The sequence below is a fragment of the Balaenoptera physalus genome, assembly GCF_965194825.1.
Source record: "Balaenoptera physalus genome assembly, chromosome: 3".
Classification (NCBI taxonomy): domain Eukaryota; kingdom Metazoa; phylum Chordata; class Mammalia; order Artiodactyla; family Balaenopteridae; genus Balaenoptera; species Balaenoptera physalus.
Window position 1 is genome coordinate 9,636,991 of NC_138890.1, and position 17,898 is coordinate 9,654,888.

The 17,898-nt window shown below is 56.8% G+C and overlaps 2 protein-coding genes and 1 long non-coding RNA gene across 4 annotated transcripts; 1 reads left to right on the forward strand and 2 right to left on the reverse strand.

The window, feature by feature from the left end:
• Nucleotides 1-3,389: 3,389 nt before the first annotated feature.
• On the reverse strand, nucleotides 3,390-5,665 carry LOC309657581. The gene is made up of 2 exons (XR_014261852.1): nucleotides 5,592-5,665; nucleotides 3,390-3,684 (listed from the first exon to the last, which is right to left on the reverse strand). It is a non-coding gene; the product is annotated as an uncharacterized lncRNA (long non-coding RNA).
• A 4,414-nt stretch (nucleotides 5,666-10,079) lies between these two features.
• On the reverse strand, nucleotides 10,080-13,515 carry IER2 (immediate early response 2). The gene has a single exon (XM_082455249.1). It carries the CDS (start codon nucleotides 11,717-11,719, stop codon nucleotides 11,051-11,053), a length of 669 nt encoding a protein of 222 aa, XP_082311375.1. The 5' UTR covers nucleotides 11,720-13,515; the 3' UTR covers nucleotides 10,080-11,050.
• A 1,112-nt stretch (nucleotides 13,516-14,627) lies between these two features.
• STX10 (syntaxin 10) lies at nucleotides 14,628-17,589 on the forward strand. 2 transcript variants are annotated; one of them, XM_082455248.1, is made up of 8 exons: nucleotides 14,628-14,850; nucleotides 15,091-15,272; nucleotides 15,438-15,520; nucleotides 15,597-15,659; nucleotides 16,603-16,710; nucleotides 16,805-16,907; nucleotides 17,009-17,103; nucleotides 17,203-17,589. In XM_082455248.1, exons 1-7 carry the CDS (start codon nucleotides 14,816-14,818, stop codon nucleotides 17,095-17,097), a joined length of 663 nt encoding a protein of 220 aa, XP_082311374.1. In that variant the 5' UTR covers nucleotides 14,628-14,815; the 3' UTR covers nucleotides 17,098-17,103; nucleotides 17,203-17,589. The 2 variants fall into 2 exon arrangements, with proteins under 2 accessions (XP_082311374.1, XP_082311373.1); XM_082455247.1 differs by having other exon boundaries at nucleotides 14,636-14,850; nucleotides 16,805-16,911.
• The last annotated feature ends 309 nt before the right edge of the window (nucleotides 17,590-17,898 follow it).

The window sequence follows — 17,898 nt, forward strand, 5'->3', positions numbered from 1 at the left end:
CAGACACACACACACAGACACACACACACACACACACACACACACACACACACACACACACACACACACACACACACACACACTGATATTCTGCAGGTGGGCACCTATGTGGAGAGTCAGGGCAGTCAAAGGCAGGTGGTGAGGCTACTCCCCACCCCACACCAAATTAAACCCACATCTGGGGACATTATTTGTTGCCATGACTGTAGGAAGAGGCGCTCTGGTACCTAATGTAAGGAGATAGGGTAGGGGGTCCCCAAAGAAAAAGAACCAGACATGGCTTTCTTGACATAAGTGAAGCCATTTCTGGCCTAAGCCACTTTGTGATCTAAGCCTGGCCACGATGCTCACCCTTGAACGGGTCTCAGTAATCAGTGACCTTAAGGGAAGCGAGGGAATGCAGGAACACAGGAAAAGTAGTCAAGAAACAATATTTCAGCGATAAAATAGAGACCTAGCTCCTCCTGAAGGGATATACATAACAACCTGATACAGGTCTTTGAGTTCTGCAGAAACTAAGGCCCCGACCCAGGTGGAAGATAGAATGATGATGTTGACCCTTCCGACTTCAATCAAGTAAAGCTTGGACTCCATCTACCTTTGCCCCAATTCTATGCTGAATTCTCCTCTGCTCAAGCCCCTTCCTGAATATACACATACCCTTACTTGAAACTTCCCCAGTTTTGCTGTTCAGAGAGACACTGCTTTGGGAAAGATCTCTGGTATTCTCCTTACCTGCTGCAAATAATAAATCCTTCCTTCTCCCAATCTTTGGCTTGATTGTGTCTTTTGGCTTGACACCCTCCTAGAGGTGATCCCAGTTTTCAGGTAACACTAGTGGATGGAGGCCAGGACTGCAGCTCAACATCCTGAGATGCACAAGGCAGAGCCCCCACCCCCAACAGAGAACGATCCAGCCCCAAATGTCAAGACTCAAGAAACCGGCACTTTTTCGCCGTAAAGACTATATAGAGCAGGCAAGCTATCCAGCCTCCCTGCGCCTCAGTTTCAACAATGTGAAATGAGGATAAGGTAATAAATCTTCGCGGTGAGGACTCCATAGGTAAAGTACCTCACCAGGAAGCAACAGCTGTTACGATGATTGTCGTTCTTAAGACCTTAGGCTCCAAGGCTCCCACAGACCCGCGTTCAAATCTGAAATTCAGACAAGTGTTATCACTGCCTGTCTCAGAGTCATGGGGGGAGACAGATGAGCTACTGGGGCACACAGCCTCAGTGTGATGGGGGGGATTTAGGGGTACAGAGTATACTCTCGCAGAGCTCAGAAGTGCCTGAGCCTGGAAGGGGCATTAGGGAATGTAAGACCATCTGGCTTCTGGGTACCACAGATGCCACGGCAACGGGACAGGATGGGCTCGGGTGCAATATGAATTGGAGAAGGTTTGGGGGAAGAATCATGCTGGCCTTGAGCACAGAGCAGGGAGCATGCCCGAGACCTGGCCCATCTGGTGGGTGGCTGGCAGGAGGATGGCTCTGAGGATCTTTCCCCAGCTTTCTAGAACATACAGGGTAGCTGCAAGGAGGGAAATTGACCAAGAGCAGGGACAGGTACACTAGGGTAATCCAGGACAATCAGAGGGAACCTGGGCCATTCAGAGGGTGGGCAGAGAATTTCCCAGAGCCGTGTGTGTGTGTGTGTGTGTGTGTGTGTGTGTGTGTGTGTGTGTGTGTGTGTGTGTGTGTGTGTGTGTGTGTGTGTGTGTGTGTGTGTGTGTGTGTGTGTGTGTGTGTAACCTGCTGGGCCTAGAATCAGCTCAGGGTGTTGAGAAGACCCAGCCTGCCTGCCCACTCGCTCAGTCTGACCAGAAACCCAGGTCCAAGCTTGGGACATGTGGCCCTGGGGGTGCACCCTGGCTCCAGCCTCCAGGGACAGAGCTGGCTTTAGTCACAGTGGAACCACTGGGAGATTGGGCAACAAGTATGCGCCGCCCACAGATGTCCAGAAAGTCGTGAGAAGGAGGGACAAGCCTGGGGAGAAGGGAGGGAGGTCAGGGGAGACAGAAGGACGCCCAGGCTGCAGAGACAGACACATTAGTGCCCGCTGACTGCAGAGTCCCCAGAGGCCCTCTCCTGCACGTTCCCTCCTCGGTAGCCTCATCTCCGCAGCAGGATCCAGAGATGCAAAGCAACGAGAGGGGAAGCCCCCCTTGCTAAAAGGAAGGTTTTGGAGATCCTGGGGTAAGCCCCTTCTCACAGCCTCAGTTTCTCCCTCAGAGGGAATTCCCTGGCAGTCCAGTGGTTAGGACTCCGTGCTTGCACTGCAGGGGGCACGGGGTTCGATCCCTGGTTGGGGAACTAGGATCCAGCAAGCCCCAGGGCATGGGGAAAAAAAAAAAAAAAAAAAAAAGAACTGGTTTCATGCCCACTCCTCTCGGAAGGTAATGCCTTGTCCCAAACAACGGGAGAGTACTTTGAAAATCCAAGTATCTGTTTACAAGGCAATATCCCTGGGGAGCCAGAAGGCAGCAGGGGACCACCTGGAGGTAGAAGCTGCAGACTTGAGCCACCACTCCAGGCACACAGCCCGACGGGGAAGAGCTCCACCCCCACCCCATGCTGAGCCTCCAAGCCACAGCCGGCAGGGCCCTGGCAGTAATTGCAGGCTTGCTTTGGCCTTCCTGGTGGCTCCAAGCCAGGACAAGGTTCATTCCGGAAGGGCGGGCCACAGCAGGGGAGCGGAGTGGCGGTGGAGCGGGGGCGGTACTCAGGTGGAGGCTGGTTGGCAGTGGGCTGGCCTGGGGCCCATGGGCCGAGGCCCAGGCTCCTGCGGCCTCTAACACACCCCGAACACGGCAGGTGGCCGCTGATGGCCCTCCCGGCCTGCCCTCGCCCCCGCCCCCGGGTCTAAAGGGTGAAGCAGTGAGCCATTTCTTGTTCCAGACACCTGCAAGGGGGCCTGGCAGCAGCGTTTCTAGTCTAGCAGCGTGGGCAGTTTGGATTTGCTCGGTTAATAATGATCACCCAAAACAAAAAACAACAAAAACTAAAACCCAAACCCAACTTTGTCCTCGTCAAGCCCCTGGGCTGAGCATGCACAAGTTGGCCTCTGGGGATGTTTTCACCAGAGGAAGCGGGAGAAAAGACAGTACAGAATCACCCAGCAAGTGGGTCTGAAAAAGCTGAAGGAGGAAGCTGGTGGGCGAAGCCAGTGGGTGGCTAGCCCAGGATGCCAGGAGAGAAAAGGCCGCCCGGTGGTGGCCAGAGGACCTGGACCATGGATCTCCCCACCCTGAGCTCTGTTTCCTTATCTATGAAAAGTTGCTGGGTATACGTAAGCAAAAGTCCACCGGTCTGGAGAAAGATCGCCACCCATCCACCCCATCCCCTGCCCCCAAATCCCAGGAGAGAAAGAAAAACAATGGACTATGTTTTAGTAGACACATGTTTTCTCTGTGCCTCAACTCCCTCATCCATAAAATGGGGCTAAGTGAAAGTGCCTACTTTAATTCTGACCCAGGCTCGGGGCAGGGGTTAACTAAGTGAATATGTAGAATGAGCCCAGCAAAGCACCTGGCTGGCAGTCAGTATAAATACACACTGTCTCTTCTTAGAACAGGGCATGTTATCTGGTCTCTAACCGGCAGCCCCTGGGGTTGAATGCTGAATCTTCAGGGGCCCTTCAGAGTCTCACAGAATCTTCTGAGGGTGCTTCTCAGGTTAGCTCTGTAAACACAGAGGACTTTGCATGAAGCCTCAATTAACACAGCGGCTAATTCCCCAACACGTCTTCCCAGGGCTCCAAGGAAGAGCAGAGCGTTTCCAAGATTCCCCGCTCAGCTCACTCTAGCCCCTTAGGACCACCCTGTGCTCTGGTCAATTCCTTGGGAGAACCTCCCAAACTGAGAGAAACTGAGGCCCAGACTACCAAGGGAATAGCTCAGGGGGGCGCAACCTCCAGCTCACCTGGCAGGGCAGTTAGAACAACCGTGGTTGGCAAACATAGCTGTACTTTGGACTCACCTGGGACACCTGAGTCCCCTGCCCGGCCCAGCCCAGCCCCAGAGATCCCGGGATTTCTAGCCATGCCCCGTCCCCTGATGGTACAACCCTCAGCAACAGAGGGGAAAAGAAACAGGCCCTGTGACTCCATTGAGGAGAGCAAGGTCTGCATTCATCTCACCATTTCCAGGTACTTTCACAAACAAGTCGTGGAACAAGAGAAAAAGCTGTGCATTTGCTGGTTTTGTCAATCCCCTCGCCTTGCTCCCCCCTGCAGCTGGGCCCCGAGGGAAGAGTTAACAGGAAGTGCCTGGCGTCCTGCAGCCACAGAAGCCCATTGTTCTCCAGCTGGCCCCCTCCCCCTCGTCCAGGAAGACCCTCCAGGGAGCTCCTTCAAAAGGGCCGGGCCGGTGTCTCCATACTGCAGGCCAGCCAGTCGGGAGAGCCAGCACAGGAAAAGGAAACCCGCCGGGCTCGGGCTGGGGCACAGCTGTCACCGCAGAGTCTCGGGGGGTTTCCGAGGAAGGGGAGCTCGGCCTCACCCGCCCCTGGGGGGGGGGTGCAGCCCTCCCCCACAGTCCCCATCTGGAAGCCGGAAGGCTTTGATCTCAATTCTTTAAGTACAACTTAAGCTCCTGCCTCCCTCCACCCATTTGCCCCCCACCCCTCCCACCCCTCCCACCCCCAGCATCTCTGGGTTAGAAAGTTTCACACCGCACCCCTCCTCCGTCTGATTTCAGATCTCTCTTGCAGGCACTAACCGCCGGCTTTTTCTGATTAGCAGACTCGGATTGCGGGGGGATGGGGAGTGGGTGCTGTGCTTTGGCGGGGCGGTCTGGATTTGGGGGGCAAAAGGAGGCAGAGAGCTGTGAGCAATTCCCTGGGAGACCCTGGGGGGCAAGCAGGGTGAGGGTGAGCAGCTGGCAACCAGATGTGAGTGGACAGGTTGAGGGGGAAATTAATTGGTGCCAGTGGGGGTGGGCGGAGAAGGCAGGACCCCAGGGGGCCCCCGGGGAGCTACCTAGGTACTGGAGGGAGGGTGGCGAGACTGAACGCTGAGATAACTTCTTAAGTGAGAGTCAACAATGTGCTGGGGAGGCGGCGCTGATCTGAAGCCGATTGGGCCAGGAGGCTGGAAGGCAGCGAGAACTAAAAGGGCAGGGAGGGGCGGCGGGGTAGGGACCCAGGGGAATTTCTGCTGAGAGGGGCTGCAAGAAAGGGGCAGGCAGGGAGCTGGCCTTGGAGAGGGCTCGGGCCTGGTGGGGGGCCTCAGCCCCTAGGCTCAGCTCTCCTGGACACAAATTTGGGGAGACCTTAGCTCGCCGGACACAGGTGGGCAGAGCACCCTTCTAGGCTGAGCCTCAGCAAACAGGTATGAAACACCCTGGTGAGAGCAGCCCCGGACACAGGTGGGGAAGGTCTGGGCTCCCCTGAACACAGGTGTGCGGATCTGCGCTCCACTACACGCTGATGTGCAGGTTCTGGGTTCCCCTAGACACCGGTGTGGGGTTCTGGGCTCGCCTAAACATACATGGGGGGAGAGTTTCAGTAGCCCCCACGCCAAGGGCGGGTAGCGTGAGCCTCAAACTCTGGCAACCCCCATTTCCCTTCAGCTTTTCTCTGCCATTTACCTGATTCCGAGCCGACGCCCAGCCCCAGGAACCCCCAGCTCGACCTCTGCCTTCCAGCTCGGCGCCTAAACCCCGCCCCGCGCCTAAACCCCGCCCCTACAACCGCAGGGCGCGCTGGGGAGGGAGCGGGAGGCAAGCTCTGAAGGTCTGGGCGGAATCCGGAAGGGACCAGTTTGGGGGCGAGGGGCGGAGCCGAGGTCACAGACCAACACCTGGAGCTCTAGGAAGTACTTAGCTCGGCGCAGCGCTCGTGGGCGGGGCCCAGAGAGGAGTGCAAAGCGGGTAAATTTGCATATCCTGCCCCCGTCGGTGATTGACACCCAGATAACCCCGCCCCGCGCCCTGGCTACGTTACCCACCCAGAGGGCCCAGCCTCGGACTTAAATTTCCCAGCCTAGATCAAGTCCTCGCCCCGCGCAACTAGCAATCTGGCCGAGGCCTGCGTTTTACCGCCTCGGGCGGGTGGACGTCACCCAGGTTCCTGGAACCGGGTAAGCCGGTCTGGGAGCCGCTTCTGGGCTGGTCTCGACCTGTGGGCCGGCCCTTTCCCAGCTCAGCGGAGTCCGAACTGGGGCATCTGTTCCTTGGGTCCCACACAGTGGAGGAGGCGGGGGTGGGGGTGGGCGTGGTGAGCGAATCTCTGGATGGGGGGATGGGGCACCACCAGACCTGTCCCGTAGTTGCTCTCCTGCAGAACAATCCTCTCTGGACCTCGGTTTCCCAGTCTGTAAAAAGTGGACATTAAAAGGACCGACCTCAAAGGAGAGTAGCAAATGCATCATTCACTCACAAAAAACACTTAGTAAGCATCTACTAGATTCATCTCTGCCCTGATGGAGGCCACAAGCTAGAAGAGGAGACAGACCCAGGAACAAATGTAACATTGCAGTTGTGATAAATACTACTACTACTACTACCACCACTACTACTACCACTACTACTACTACTACTACTACAAAGTAGCTCCTGATCAGAATGGCAATAAATATAGGGGTCTTAGACTAAAATGGAGGGCAGAAAGGTAAGTTCCCTGATGATTTGCCCTTGAGCTACTATGACTTAACTAGGTAAATAGGGAAGAGAAAAGACTCAGCAGATAATAGCATATACAAAGGCCCTGTGGCTAGAAAGATTGTGGAAATATAAGGAACAAAAAGCAGATCAGTGTGGCCAGAGAATGATGCAAGATTAGCCAGAGATGGGCTGGGCACAGATCAAGCAGAGTCTTTCAGACAGTCTTAGGGGTTTTGTCCCTCTTCCAGAAGCAGAGTTTTCCTAATTCTGGGACAGTGGGCAAAGTGATTCAATGTTATTTAAATAATGTAATGAATCCCTCAGAGTCTCTCCCTTTTCAGCTAGTCTAAGGATCATCTTTGGCCATAATGTATCTTTAACCTGTCTAATCTTCCTTTGTAACAAAGAAAGCTGTCTGGAACCTAACATTGGCTACTGTTTCAGCAGGCTCTTATGACAGTGTTTCAGTTTCATTGTAACTTTTATACACTGTTACCTTCTAAGTATGGTGAGTGGGTTAAGTTTAAAAAATATATTACTTAAATAATACTACTGTTGTTAAGCAGATATGACAAAAATCCTGACCCTCAACTGTCTGAAGTTTGGGAAATTCAATTCTAAGAGCCATGGGAAGCCACTGATTAATGAGATAATAAATATTAAGCATTTAGCACCTGCTTACCCCAGACAACCTCATTCTCTCACTCAGGCCTGGGCTGGGCATTCATGGAATTGACATTTATATGCGGCCATGGATGCTAAATAGAACATAAATATATCCTTTCAGGAGGTGAGCAGTGCTCTAAAGAAGGCTGAACTGGGTAAAGGAGTAGGTAGCAGAGTGGGGTGCTATTTTAATTTATTAATTAATTAATTTATTTATGGCTGTGCTGCGTCTTCGTTTCTGTACGAGAGAGCTTTCTCTAGTCGCGGCAAGCGGGGGCCACTCTTCATCGCGGTGCGCGGGCCTCTCACTATCGTGGCCTCTCTTGTTGCGGAGCACAGGCTCCAGACGCGCAGGCTCAGTAGTTGTGGCTCACGGGCCCAGTCGCCCTGCGGCATGTGGGATCCTCCCAGACCAGGGCTCGAACCCGTGTCCCCTGCATTGGCAGGCAGATTCTCAACCACTGCGCCACCAGGGAAGCCCCAAGACATACATAGATAGACAGATTTTTAAAGATTTTTTCACGTGGACCGTTTTTTTTTAAAGTCTTTATTGAATTTGTTACAATATTTCTTATGTTTCATGTTTTGGTTTTTTGGCCCTAAGGCATGTGGGATCTTAGCTCCCCAACCAGGGATCGAACCCACATCCCCTGAATTGGAAGGCAAAGTCTTAACCACTGGACCGCCAGGGAAGTCCCTAGATATATATTCTTTTTCAGATTCTTTTCCATTATAGGTTATTACAAGATATGAATATAGTTTCCTGTGCCATACAGCAGGTCCTTGCTGTTTATTTTACATATAGTAGTGAATATCTGCTGTATGTGCTTTTTTATAAATTATTTATTTTATTTATTTTATTTTTGGCTGTGTTGGTTCTTCGTTGCTGCGAGCGGGCTTTCTCTAGTTGCGGCGAGCAGGCTTCTCATTGCGGTGCCTTCTCTTGTTGCAGAGCACGGGCTCTAGGCACGCAGGCTTCAGTAGTTGTGGCTCACGGGCTCAGTAGTTGTGGCTCACAGGCTCTAGAGTGCAGGCTCAGTAGTTGTAGCGCATGGGCTTAGTGGCTCCGCGGCATGTGGGATCCTTCCGGACCAGGGCTCGAACTCGTGTCCTCTGCATTGGCAGGAGGATTCTTAACCACTGCGCCACCAGGGAAGTCCCCAATTTGTGCCAGTTTTGGACAATGCTGTAGTGAATACCCTTCTGGAGCCTCTTTTTCCAGGCCTGAGGTTCCGTGGGGATCCACGGGCCATGAGATCTGTGACAGTTTTAGTTTTCACAGCTATTGTCCAATCGATTACTCCCCAGAGGGCTTGTCCCAATAACCCAATGCCATGTAATGGCGTGGAAACTCCATGGCTCATCAATGTCGACCGTTGTGACAAATTTTCAATTTTGTCTCTTCTGATGGGTGACATGGGGTCTTGGGGAAGGGCATACGTTAAGCGGATGTATGTGAGGGGCACTTGGCCTGTCTCCCACAGCATCACCTCCAGCCCTCAGCCCCCAGTGACCGGGTACCGGAAACCCCCAGGCGGCCCGGGCGGGGGCGGGGGTCGGCCAAGCAGCTTCCCGCGGAAGGAAGCGCCGGCGGTTCCTGCGACAGGATGCGCAGTGATGCCCCCTCCCCAGCCGCCGGGGACTTCCCGGGGCCGGGCCAGGTTCTCGAGGGAGTTGCTCCCACGCGGACGCATTGAGCTACCGCGAGGCGTGTGAGGCTCCAGTCCCCCAACATCCCACTGCGGAGCTGTGGGTCGGTCCCCCGAGTGGGCGGCACTAAAGTCTTTCACGTTTCCCGGGAAGGAAACGGGCTGAGGTGGAGGCGAGATTCCCCTGGGGGCCCTGAGGGAGGCAGGGAGGAGGGAGTGCGATGGGTGAACGAGGCAGGAGGGGAGCCAGGGGAGAGCATTCGGGGGCGGGGCCGCCCCTCCCCCGCACCCTCCTCCCTCAACCCTCGGGGTCAGGTCCCCCGGGTCTCGGGAGGCCCGCCGTGGCGGAGCCTGCCGTCTGGAGGCGGGGCGGGAGCTTTCCCGGCGCCTCCCGCCGCCCTCACCGCCCGCACCGCCCGCACCTGCGGCTCCTTTGTCCTCCCAACAGCCCCCACCCCCCCCCGTGCAGCGTCTACAGCCACTCTCCTAAACCAGCACTGGGGAAATTGTGAGGGTTTCCTCCTCTCTGGGGGGCTAACCTGGGGATGGGGTGGGGCCAAAGAAAACAAGCGCTCTCACAGGTATTTCTACACCTACAGCCTCGCAGGGAAGCTGTTGAGGCCCACTTTGCAGATGAGGAAACTGAGGCTGGGAGCACACCTCCTTGCCTGAACCACACAGTTACACCGCCAGAGACTGGAACTGGGCAAAAAGGGTGTTCCAAAGCTCACCTGCTCAGTTCCACCCCAGTTGTGGGATCCCTGCTGATTCAGTTAATCAAGGGGGGGGGGGAGGACTGTTGGGAGACATCCTTCAAGTCTCCAAGGAGGTGTGGTCCCCCGACTCTGCTGGGGGCACAGTACCTAAAGTATCCCCCAAACGTCTGAACTCGGAAAGCACTCTGACCCAGCCAGAAATCTAGGAGAATGTCCAAGGAACCCCCAAACGTGAGAGGGTTAAGGAAAGGTCAGAGCACTAGACAATCAGCACCCAGTGCTCCGGCAAAGAAAAGGGGCCCGGCCCCTTCCCGCCCACTCTGCCCACGTGGTAGCCGGTCAGACCGGTTTCTGGGGCCCCAGCAAGCCGCCAGCCAGCTCCTGACCCCTTAACCCTGCCCCTCCCCCACCAGGGAAGAAAACCAGACGGGCTCCACAGACTATTTCTTCAAATGGTCTTTATTTTCCTATCTGGCGTTTCTAGCAAAAAGGCCAGACAGATGGAGTTAACAGAATCCACCACAGTAAAGGTAAACAGAACCCCCCTCCCCCCAAACTGGCCCAGTCTCACCAACAACTGATCCCAGCTCAGCTTTACAGCGCTCTGAACAACCCCCTCCCCCCATTTCTGTGATTCAAACCAGGAATGTCTGGGTTGATTTTGTCTGCTGGTCTGAGGGAGGATGATCAAGCTTGAGGCTGTCAACATATTCCCACCTCTAACACACCAGATGAGAAAAATTTTAACCTGAAATTAGATCTGCCCTCTGCCCCCGAAGACGTAGGGGCTCGGGGCAATAACCCACAACACGCGGAGGCGAAGTGACTCAGGCCGCCCTCCTCCCATTCCCCTGGGCGTCCACACCCCAGATCCTCCTCCCTGGCCTCACACCCACGCAAGGCAACAGGAAGCTCCCCACGTCTGCCCATGACGCAACGATGACCGCTTGCACAAGTATGTCACTGGAGGGGGAAGGGGAGTGCCTGGAATTCTGTGAGGTTGGAAACGCAAACACCAACTATTGAAAAACCTTGAAAGGGCAGCACAGCCCCCAATAAAAAATAAAGTACGACCCTGAGGAGTTTAAAGAACCAAAGCTCCCTTCTCCAAGTCCCAGAAGGAGAGGGTAAGGTCCACATCCTAGTCCGTTAAGACAGCACCTGTGGGCGCAGCAGGTCTGGGGGAAGGCGCCCGCGCCCCCGGCTCAGGCTTCTCGGTGTCGCCGCTGCACACAGGTGGCGACGGCACCCCGTGGGTAGAGTCCCTCTCAGGGCATCTCGGCAGCCCGGGCGGCTGCTCCTCTCCACGGTTTCCGCGGGCGCTCCCCCGGGGGTGGGCCTCGCCTCGGGTCTGCGCACTCTGGCCGACGGTTCGGCCTGCGCTCTGAGATCTGGTAGCGCCGCTCACGGACCCTCAGAAGGCCACCACGGCCCGCACCAGCACGTTCAGCATATTGTCCGCCGGGCGGCAAGCCGGCTTCGCCTCACACGCCGGCGGCGCCGTCGGGGGCGCGGCGGGGCTGCAGTTCAGGAGGCCGGAGAAGCGCCTCTGCAGGACACGCGCCAGGTTGGGGAAGGCGCCCTCCGCTTGCGCCGGAGGGGGCTGCAGGCGATCAAGGACGTCCGAAGAGGCCCTTTCCTCCTCCTCTTCTTCTAGGCGGGCTTTCTTACTCGGGACCAGTGCGGCGTCCCCACCGTCGCTCAGGCTGCAGCTCCGCCGCTTGCGGCTGACTTTGGCGGGGCGCTGGGCACAGCGGGCAGGGGTCTCCTCCGCTCTCGGTGCCTCCTGCGTGTCCATGGGTTCCGGAGAGGGCTGCTCACCGTCGGAGGGCGCTGCCTCTGCTGCGGCTTCCGCTTCCCGCGGCGGGTGCAGGCAAGGGTCAGGGGAGCGGGCGGGCGGCAAGGTCACCTCGGGCTCCTGGGCTTCCACCTTGGCTGAGAGGTAGAGATCCCGGGCGCTGCGCATGACCAGCGACAGCTGCAGACTCCGGTGCAGCCGCAGGCCACCGCGCTGCATGCGCGAATGGTACATCTTCCACACCGACAGGGTCATGATGCGTTGCGCCTCTTTCTGCACTTCCATAGCTTCTTGACGGAGGGGCGAAGGCGGCGGGGACTCCCAGCTGGGCTGGGCAGGGCAGGTGGCAGGTGCACGCTGAACAAGGCGCCCGTTCACGCCTCTCTCTACGGGCCAACCCACGCTGAGACGCTGCCAGGACGCTCTGCCCCGGCGCCCGCCACCCGGGCCCTTTTGTACCCCAAGTGAAGTCACTGAGACGCCCCGCCCAATCAGAAAGCCGCATCCGGGCTTTCCACAGCTCCGCGCCGAGAGACTCCTTAAAGCGACAGGGTGGAATTTACCGAGCAAAGAAAAGGGACCCTAACTCGTGTGAGGAGGAGCGTTCCCCAGTCCAAGCTGAGCTCTCGGGGTGGTCTGCTTCCTCAGGGCCCCCCACTGCACCCGCGCGCGGGCCCAGGGGAGAGTGGCCGTGGGTGGGGCTCAGGGTCCACCCACGGGTTGCGTCTGGAGACCCCTGCGGGTCGTACGTGGCACGTTTCCCTTCGCGCCCGGGAAGACTTGGGTTCTAACCGGTACTTCCCCCGTGGGAACTGTGCCTAGCATCTACCAGGCGCCTAATTAATGTCTTGTTTTTGTTTTTGTTTTTGTTTAATTAATAACGATGCTTACACTTACTAAGCTCTTACTACGTGCCAGGCGCTAAAGGCTTTCCTTTCATAAACATCTCATTGATCTCTCACCTCCACTCCGGGGAGGGTAGTTATATCTTATTTCTTCAGGTGAGGAAACCGAGGCAGAATGACTCGTCCAATATTTGCTAAACGAATAAATGAGCCACGGCGGTGAAAGGGGACCAGTGTAACCTGAAGCTCTCCGGTCTCTCCAGCGTCTGCCAGCCCCCGTCCGCCCCCCCCGTCTTTCCCTCATTTGGAAGCGGTAAGAAAGCGGGACACGCTGGCTGGCTCTAGGGCAAAGTTGCCCACTACACGGCCGGCGGACGTCTGCAGACACAAGCGCAGCCCAGGCTGCCATCTCTGCGCTCCGCTTTGAGCATTCCGCCCCCCCAACCCCAGTTTCCGTCGGCACGAAATCCACCGTGGGTGTAGAGCTCGTAAGGCGGAGGACCCGGCCGCAACACAGCCCGAGTGAACATGTGGCTGCGGTCCCCCAAACGACGCAGCCGTGCTCCGCCTCTGCTTCCCGGGAGGCGGAGTTGGGATAGGACCTAGAAACTGAGCAACGCAGAGATAGAGCAGATAGACAGAAAACATCGGCCCCACCTTCCGCTACGCACTACAGTTCCAAGAAAACCTAATTCCAGTTCCTCAGAAAATGCAGAATTGTTCGAACAGCTCCATTCATTCGTGGTGCGGGCCCTTTAAGGGGAGGCTTTTCCCCACACACACACCCCCGCACTGGTGCGCGAACCTTCCCGCCACTAGATCTGCCAGACTTCCACAACTAAATTTGGAAGTAATGACGTAGGGCATGCGCGCTAGCCGCTTCCGTCTGCCCATATAAGGACTGGGGCCAGGATCTCTATACAAGACTTTAGCCGGCCATTTCCGGGCGGGCGGGCGGGGGTGGTGCCTTACCCTCCGGGCAGGCCCCCTCCGCTCTCCCTCTCCCAGCCGCTAGAGCTGGTTGGAACCCCCGGTTTCCGGAGCGGCGTCCAGGCGGGCCCGCGGAGAGGGAGAAGAAAGTTTCGCTTCCTTCCCTCCGGAGGCCAGGAAGGTGTGACGCCTCTCCGGAAAGCCCCCTGCCGGCGGGTAGGGGCCACCTCAGGGCTCACACTGACGCCATCTCCCAGAGACCTACACAAAGACCTTGCCAACACAAGCAGCTACTCCCTGAGGACCACTACATTCCTGTCCCCGCCCCTCCCCCCCCATGGAGACCCTGCCAGGCCCCCTCTCATGTATTCCTGCCCCTCCGCCAAAAAAATTGCTCTTCTCGTGCACATTTGGAGCATGCTCATGTCCCCCACTCCCAACCCCGGCACACGGAAACAACAATTATTCTCTCTTCTAAAAGACTTCTCCCAAAACTGTCCCCATTCAGCGATCCTGCCACATATTACGGCAACCTGCTGAGGACGCCCCCATCCCCCCCCCCACGAAACTCCACAATGACATCCTCAGCCCAGACGCTATCTCTGACACACAACGGGGGCGACCCTCCGAGGACTTCTTCAGACATCCCGCTCGAGATCAGGACCCCACTCAGCCGACAGCTGCCGCCCCCGCCCATAAAAAAAGTGCTTTCCCGGAGACCCCACACAGAAGGGCTCTGTCACACAGGTGGCGACCCTATGAGTCCCTCTCCAGACATTCCTGACCCCTCCTCACAAGCAGAGGACTTCCCTGCAGACCATCCTCAGAGCCACCACCACACCCACTCCCGCGACACCCAGGATCGCACCCAGAAAGACCTTACCCCCCAGAAGCATCTCCAGGCCCCCACTCGCGGCCAACCCGCCCCAGGGCGATCTCGAGGCGTCCCTCCTCCGCAGGAGAAAAGAGGAGGAGGGGAGAGTCCAGCAGAACTCCCCACAGAACGCCCGCACTTCACCCTGCCCCCGCGGGAAGGTGGGGATACAACCTCTCCCAATACTCCTTACCAAACCTGCCACTCCCGACCCTGGACTGGGACCATCTCTCATCTCCCATCTCCTAGGACGGGGTCGAGGCGCAGGCTCAGGGAGCCCATGAAGATGATCTACGAATTGAATGAGCCCCTTCCCCAGCCATAATCTCGCCTGATTTAAAGGAGACTATTATTATTTACATTGCCCGGAAGGGAAACAGGTTGCGCAGCAACAATCCGAGAGGTTGGGTCTCGAACCGAGGGATTTGGAGCTCTGAGTCGAACCCAGCCAGACAGAACTAGCACACCTCCGGGGACCAGGACGCGAAGGGGCGGTACGTGCAGACAGGAAGCCGTCTCTGCCCACAACCAAGATGGCGAAAGAGAGCGGATGTTTCCGCACTTCGGGCTGCCAAGGCCTCTCTTTCTCCCCTGGCGGCCCAGCTCTCAATGATGGCAGGGGTCACGTGACGGGGGGCGGGGGTGACGGCTCGTTTTGCACCTCTTGGAGGGAACCAGCTTCCCAGGCCGAGAGGGGAGGGGGCTCGGCCTCGGGCGGGTGAGGGGCGTGACATGTCTCTCGAAGATCCGTTTTTTGTAGTCCGAGGGTGAGTGACAGCGATGGGGGAGGACAGAGCGTGTGCTGTCCCCCTGCCAGCCAGTGCCCGCGTGCCAGCCGGAGCATGTCAGGCATTCTGGGCACGGCCGTCGGGATCGCCCCGTGGCCGTGTGGGAGGGGTACGCAGTGGGATATGAGGGTCTCCTGAGTCCCCAGCTCGTTTGGGGGCGCAGTGGTGGGAGGGAGGACCGCCTGCCCCCAGCCGCGCCCGCTGTGCCCCTACCCGCAGCGAGGTGCAGAAGGCGGTGAACACGGCCCGAGGGCTGTACCAGCGGTGGTGCGAGCTTCTGCATGAGGGCGCGGCGGTCGGACGCGAGGAGCTGGACTGGACGACCAATGAGCTGCGGAATGGCCTGCGCAGCATCGAGTGGGACCTCGAGGACCTGGAGGAGACCATCGATATCCTGGGGAGTTGGAGGGCGGCATGGGAGAGCCCACTGAAGTGGCAGGGGACGGTGGGAGCCAGCCCTCGGGGAGGCTGGACACCTAGGAGGTGTTGAGGGCTTTGAGGCAGAGGAGGGCGTTCTGTCGGGCTCTGGCCTTGACTCTTGACCCGCGGCTTACGCATAGTGGAAGCCAACCCAGGCAAGTTCAAGCTCCCAGCCGGAGACCTGCAGGAGAGAAAGGTGTTTGTGGAGAGGATGCGGGAAGCAGTCCAGGTGAAGAGAGTTTCCAGTGGGGTGAGGGTGGGGAGGTTGGGGTATCATTACTCTCTGATGCTGTCCTTGCCCCTAGGAAATGAAGGACCATATGGTCAGCCCCGCAGCCATAGCCTTCATGGAGAGGAATAATAGAGAGGTAAGGCGTCCCGACCCAATATCCTCACCCCCTGTCTCTCGGGGTGACCCTCCACTTTGAGTGCAAGCCACCCTCTGTGTCAGTCCTCATCTTCTCTGTGCACAGTTGTCTCCATGCTGTCTACCTGCCTGCTCTTTCTGGATGTGTACACCTGAGCGCTCTCTGTGTGTATAATCTCTTCTGCCTTCTCCTGTGGGTTTATACTGGTTTCCTGTGTGTGTGGGGTGGCCTATTTCTTTCTTTCTTTTTTTTTTTTTTTAGCTCTCTGTGTTACTGTTTTCAGGATTTGATGCTTACCTTTTTAATCTGTGTATGCAGTTGACCTCTCTGGACTTGACCTCTGAGTGGATCCCCATCTGCCTTGTGCATGCACACCATTTCCCTCTGTGGGTGTGCTTGCCCCATGTGTGTACCCACTCATGCCTTTTGTGCGCATTCTCTCTGCTGCCTCTGTCTGTACACCTTTTCCCTCTATGTTGTGTGTTCATTCTTGCATGTTGTAAACAGCAGCCTCACCCATTAAACCCACATGGGGTCTGGGAGGGTGGAGGGCTGAGGTCTGCAGCAGCTTGGAGTCCTATAGCAGGGTCCACATGCCTTCCACGTGTGCTGCTTTGGGTATTAAAGTTCAATTCTTAAATACGTGTGTTTATAGGATAATAACTGTTCTCCCTGGATTAATTCATTAAATCCTTATTCCATCCTCAGGAAACAGGAATTATAGCTCTCCCCATTTTACAGATGAGGAAACTGAGGCACAGGGAAGTCAAGTGATATGGCCTCGGGGTCACCTTGCTAGTAAGTGGTGGCTCTGAGGAACCCAGGCCGTCCCACTCCAGAGACTGCCTTCCTGACAAACCACCATCTAAATTTGCCACAAACCTTGTCTGTCTCTGCCATGAGTGGGCGACCCTCCCTGAGCCTGTGGTCTTGGCCTCCACAGATGCTGACAGGCAAGCCAGCCACCCTGAAGTCATCCAGTGACTTGCTGGACGCCAGTGTGGTCTCAACCACCTCTCACTACATTGAAGAGCAGCAGGCCACACAGCAGGTGTGTGTGGGTGGCTGGAGGCCCCGGGCTGGAGGAGCCTTCAGGCAGCTCAGGGCTCCCTGCCGACCACAGTTCCCACCCCTCCAACCTGCAGCTGATCATGGACCAGCAGGATCAACAGCTGGAAATGGTGTCTGGGAGTATCCAGGTTCTGAAACACATGTCCGGCCGCGTCGGGGAGGAGCTAGATGAGCAGGGCATGTGAGGCCAGGACCCCGGGGGTGGGCCAGGAACCCTCGGCCGGCTGCACTGGTGTGCACAGACCCTCCAGGGGCTGATGACATCCTGATCTCGGCAGTATGCTGGACACCTTTGTTCATGAGATGGACCACACCCAGTCCCGGATGGATGGGGTCCTCAGGAAGATGGCCAAAGTATCCCACATGACCAGTGGTGAGTCCCCTGGAGGGGGGGTGGCAATTCGGCAGTGGGGGGAGTGGGTTGTGGGTGGTGCTGCCTCCCCTCTGTGAACTCTGACCCTCTTGCCCCCAGACCGCCGACAGTGGTGTGCCATTGTGGTGCTGCTGGGGATGCTTCTCCTGGTCCTCATCCTGTTCTTCTCTCTCTGATCCTGGTCCTCCCCAGGAAGCTGGTCCCTCCAGCTGGGGGGGCCAGCAGAGCCCTGCCCCCTGGGAGGAGGGGGATCATGCCTGGGGAGCTGTCCCAAGGCTTCATCCAGAGCCAGTAGGACCCTCAGGGCCCTGGGTGGGAGCCCCCACCACTGGTTCTGTCTCAAGTGCGCTTAGTGGGTGGTGGAAGTAGGGGGACCTCAGACACGCCCCTCCCCATCTCTCCTTCCCGTGCCCCAAAGCCATCGCTTTGCCCGTGTGCCTTCTACATGTGTCAACTTGGAAATAAAATCCCAGCCTTTGTTATATACATTTGTATCATATGATGTGTTGATCTGAACTTGTGGCTGTCCCTGAATGGGAACTCCTGTTCTAAGCCCCCTGCTTGCACATGCTGGGGCCAAGTGTGCATGTGTGCGCATGTGTGTGTTAAGGATTTCAATGGTTGATATTTGGTGCAGAAAAGACTATTCTGGTTTATTTCTTGGATTTCATGACGGATAATTTTATTACCATCGAAATTCCAAACACTGATTCTTCTTGAGTTTTTGAAGTTCCCCCTAAACGTCTTTTGCTTGTTCTTTGTCTAAGGTAGGTAGGTGAGCCCCTTAGCTGTGGA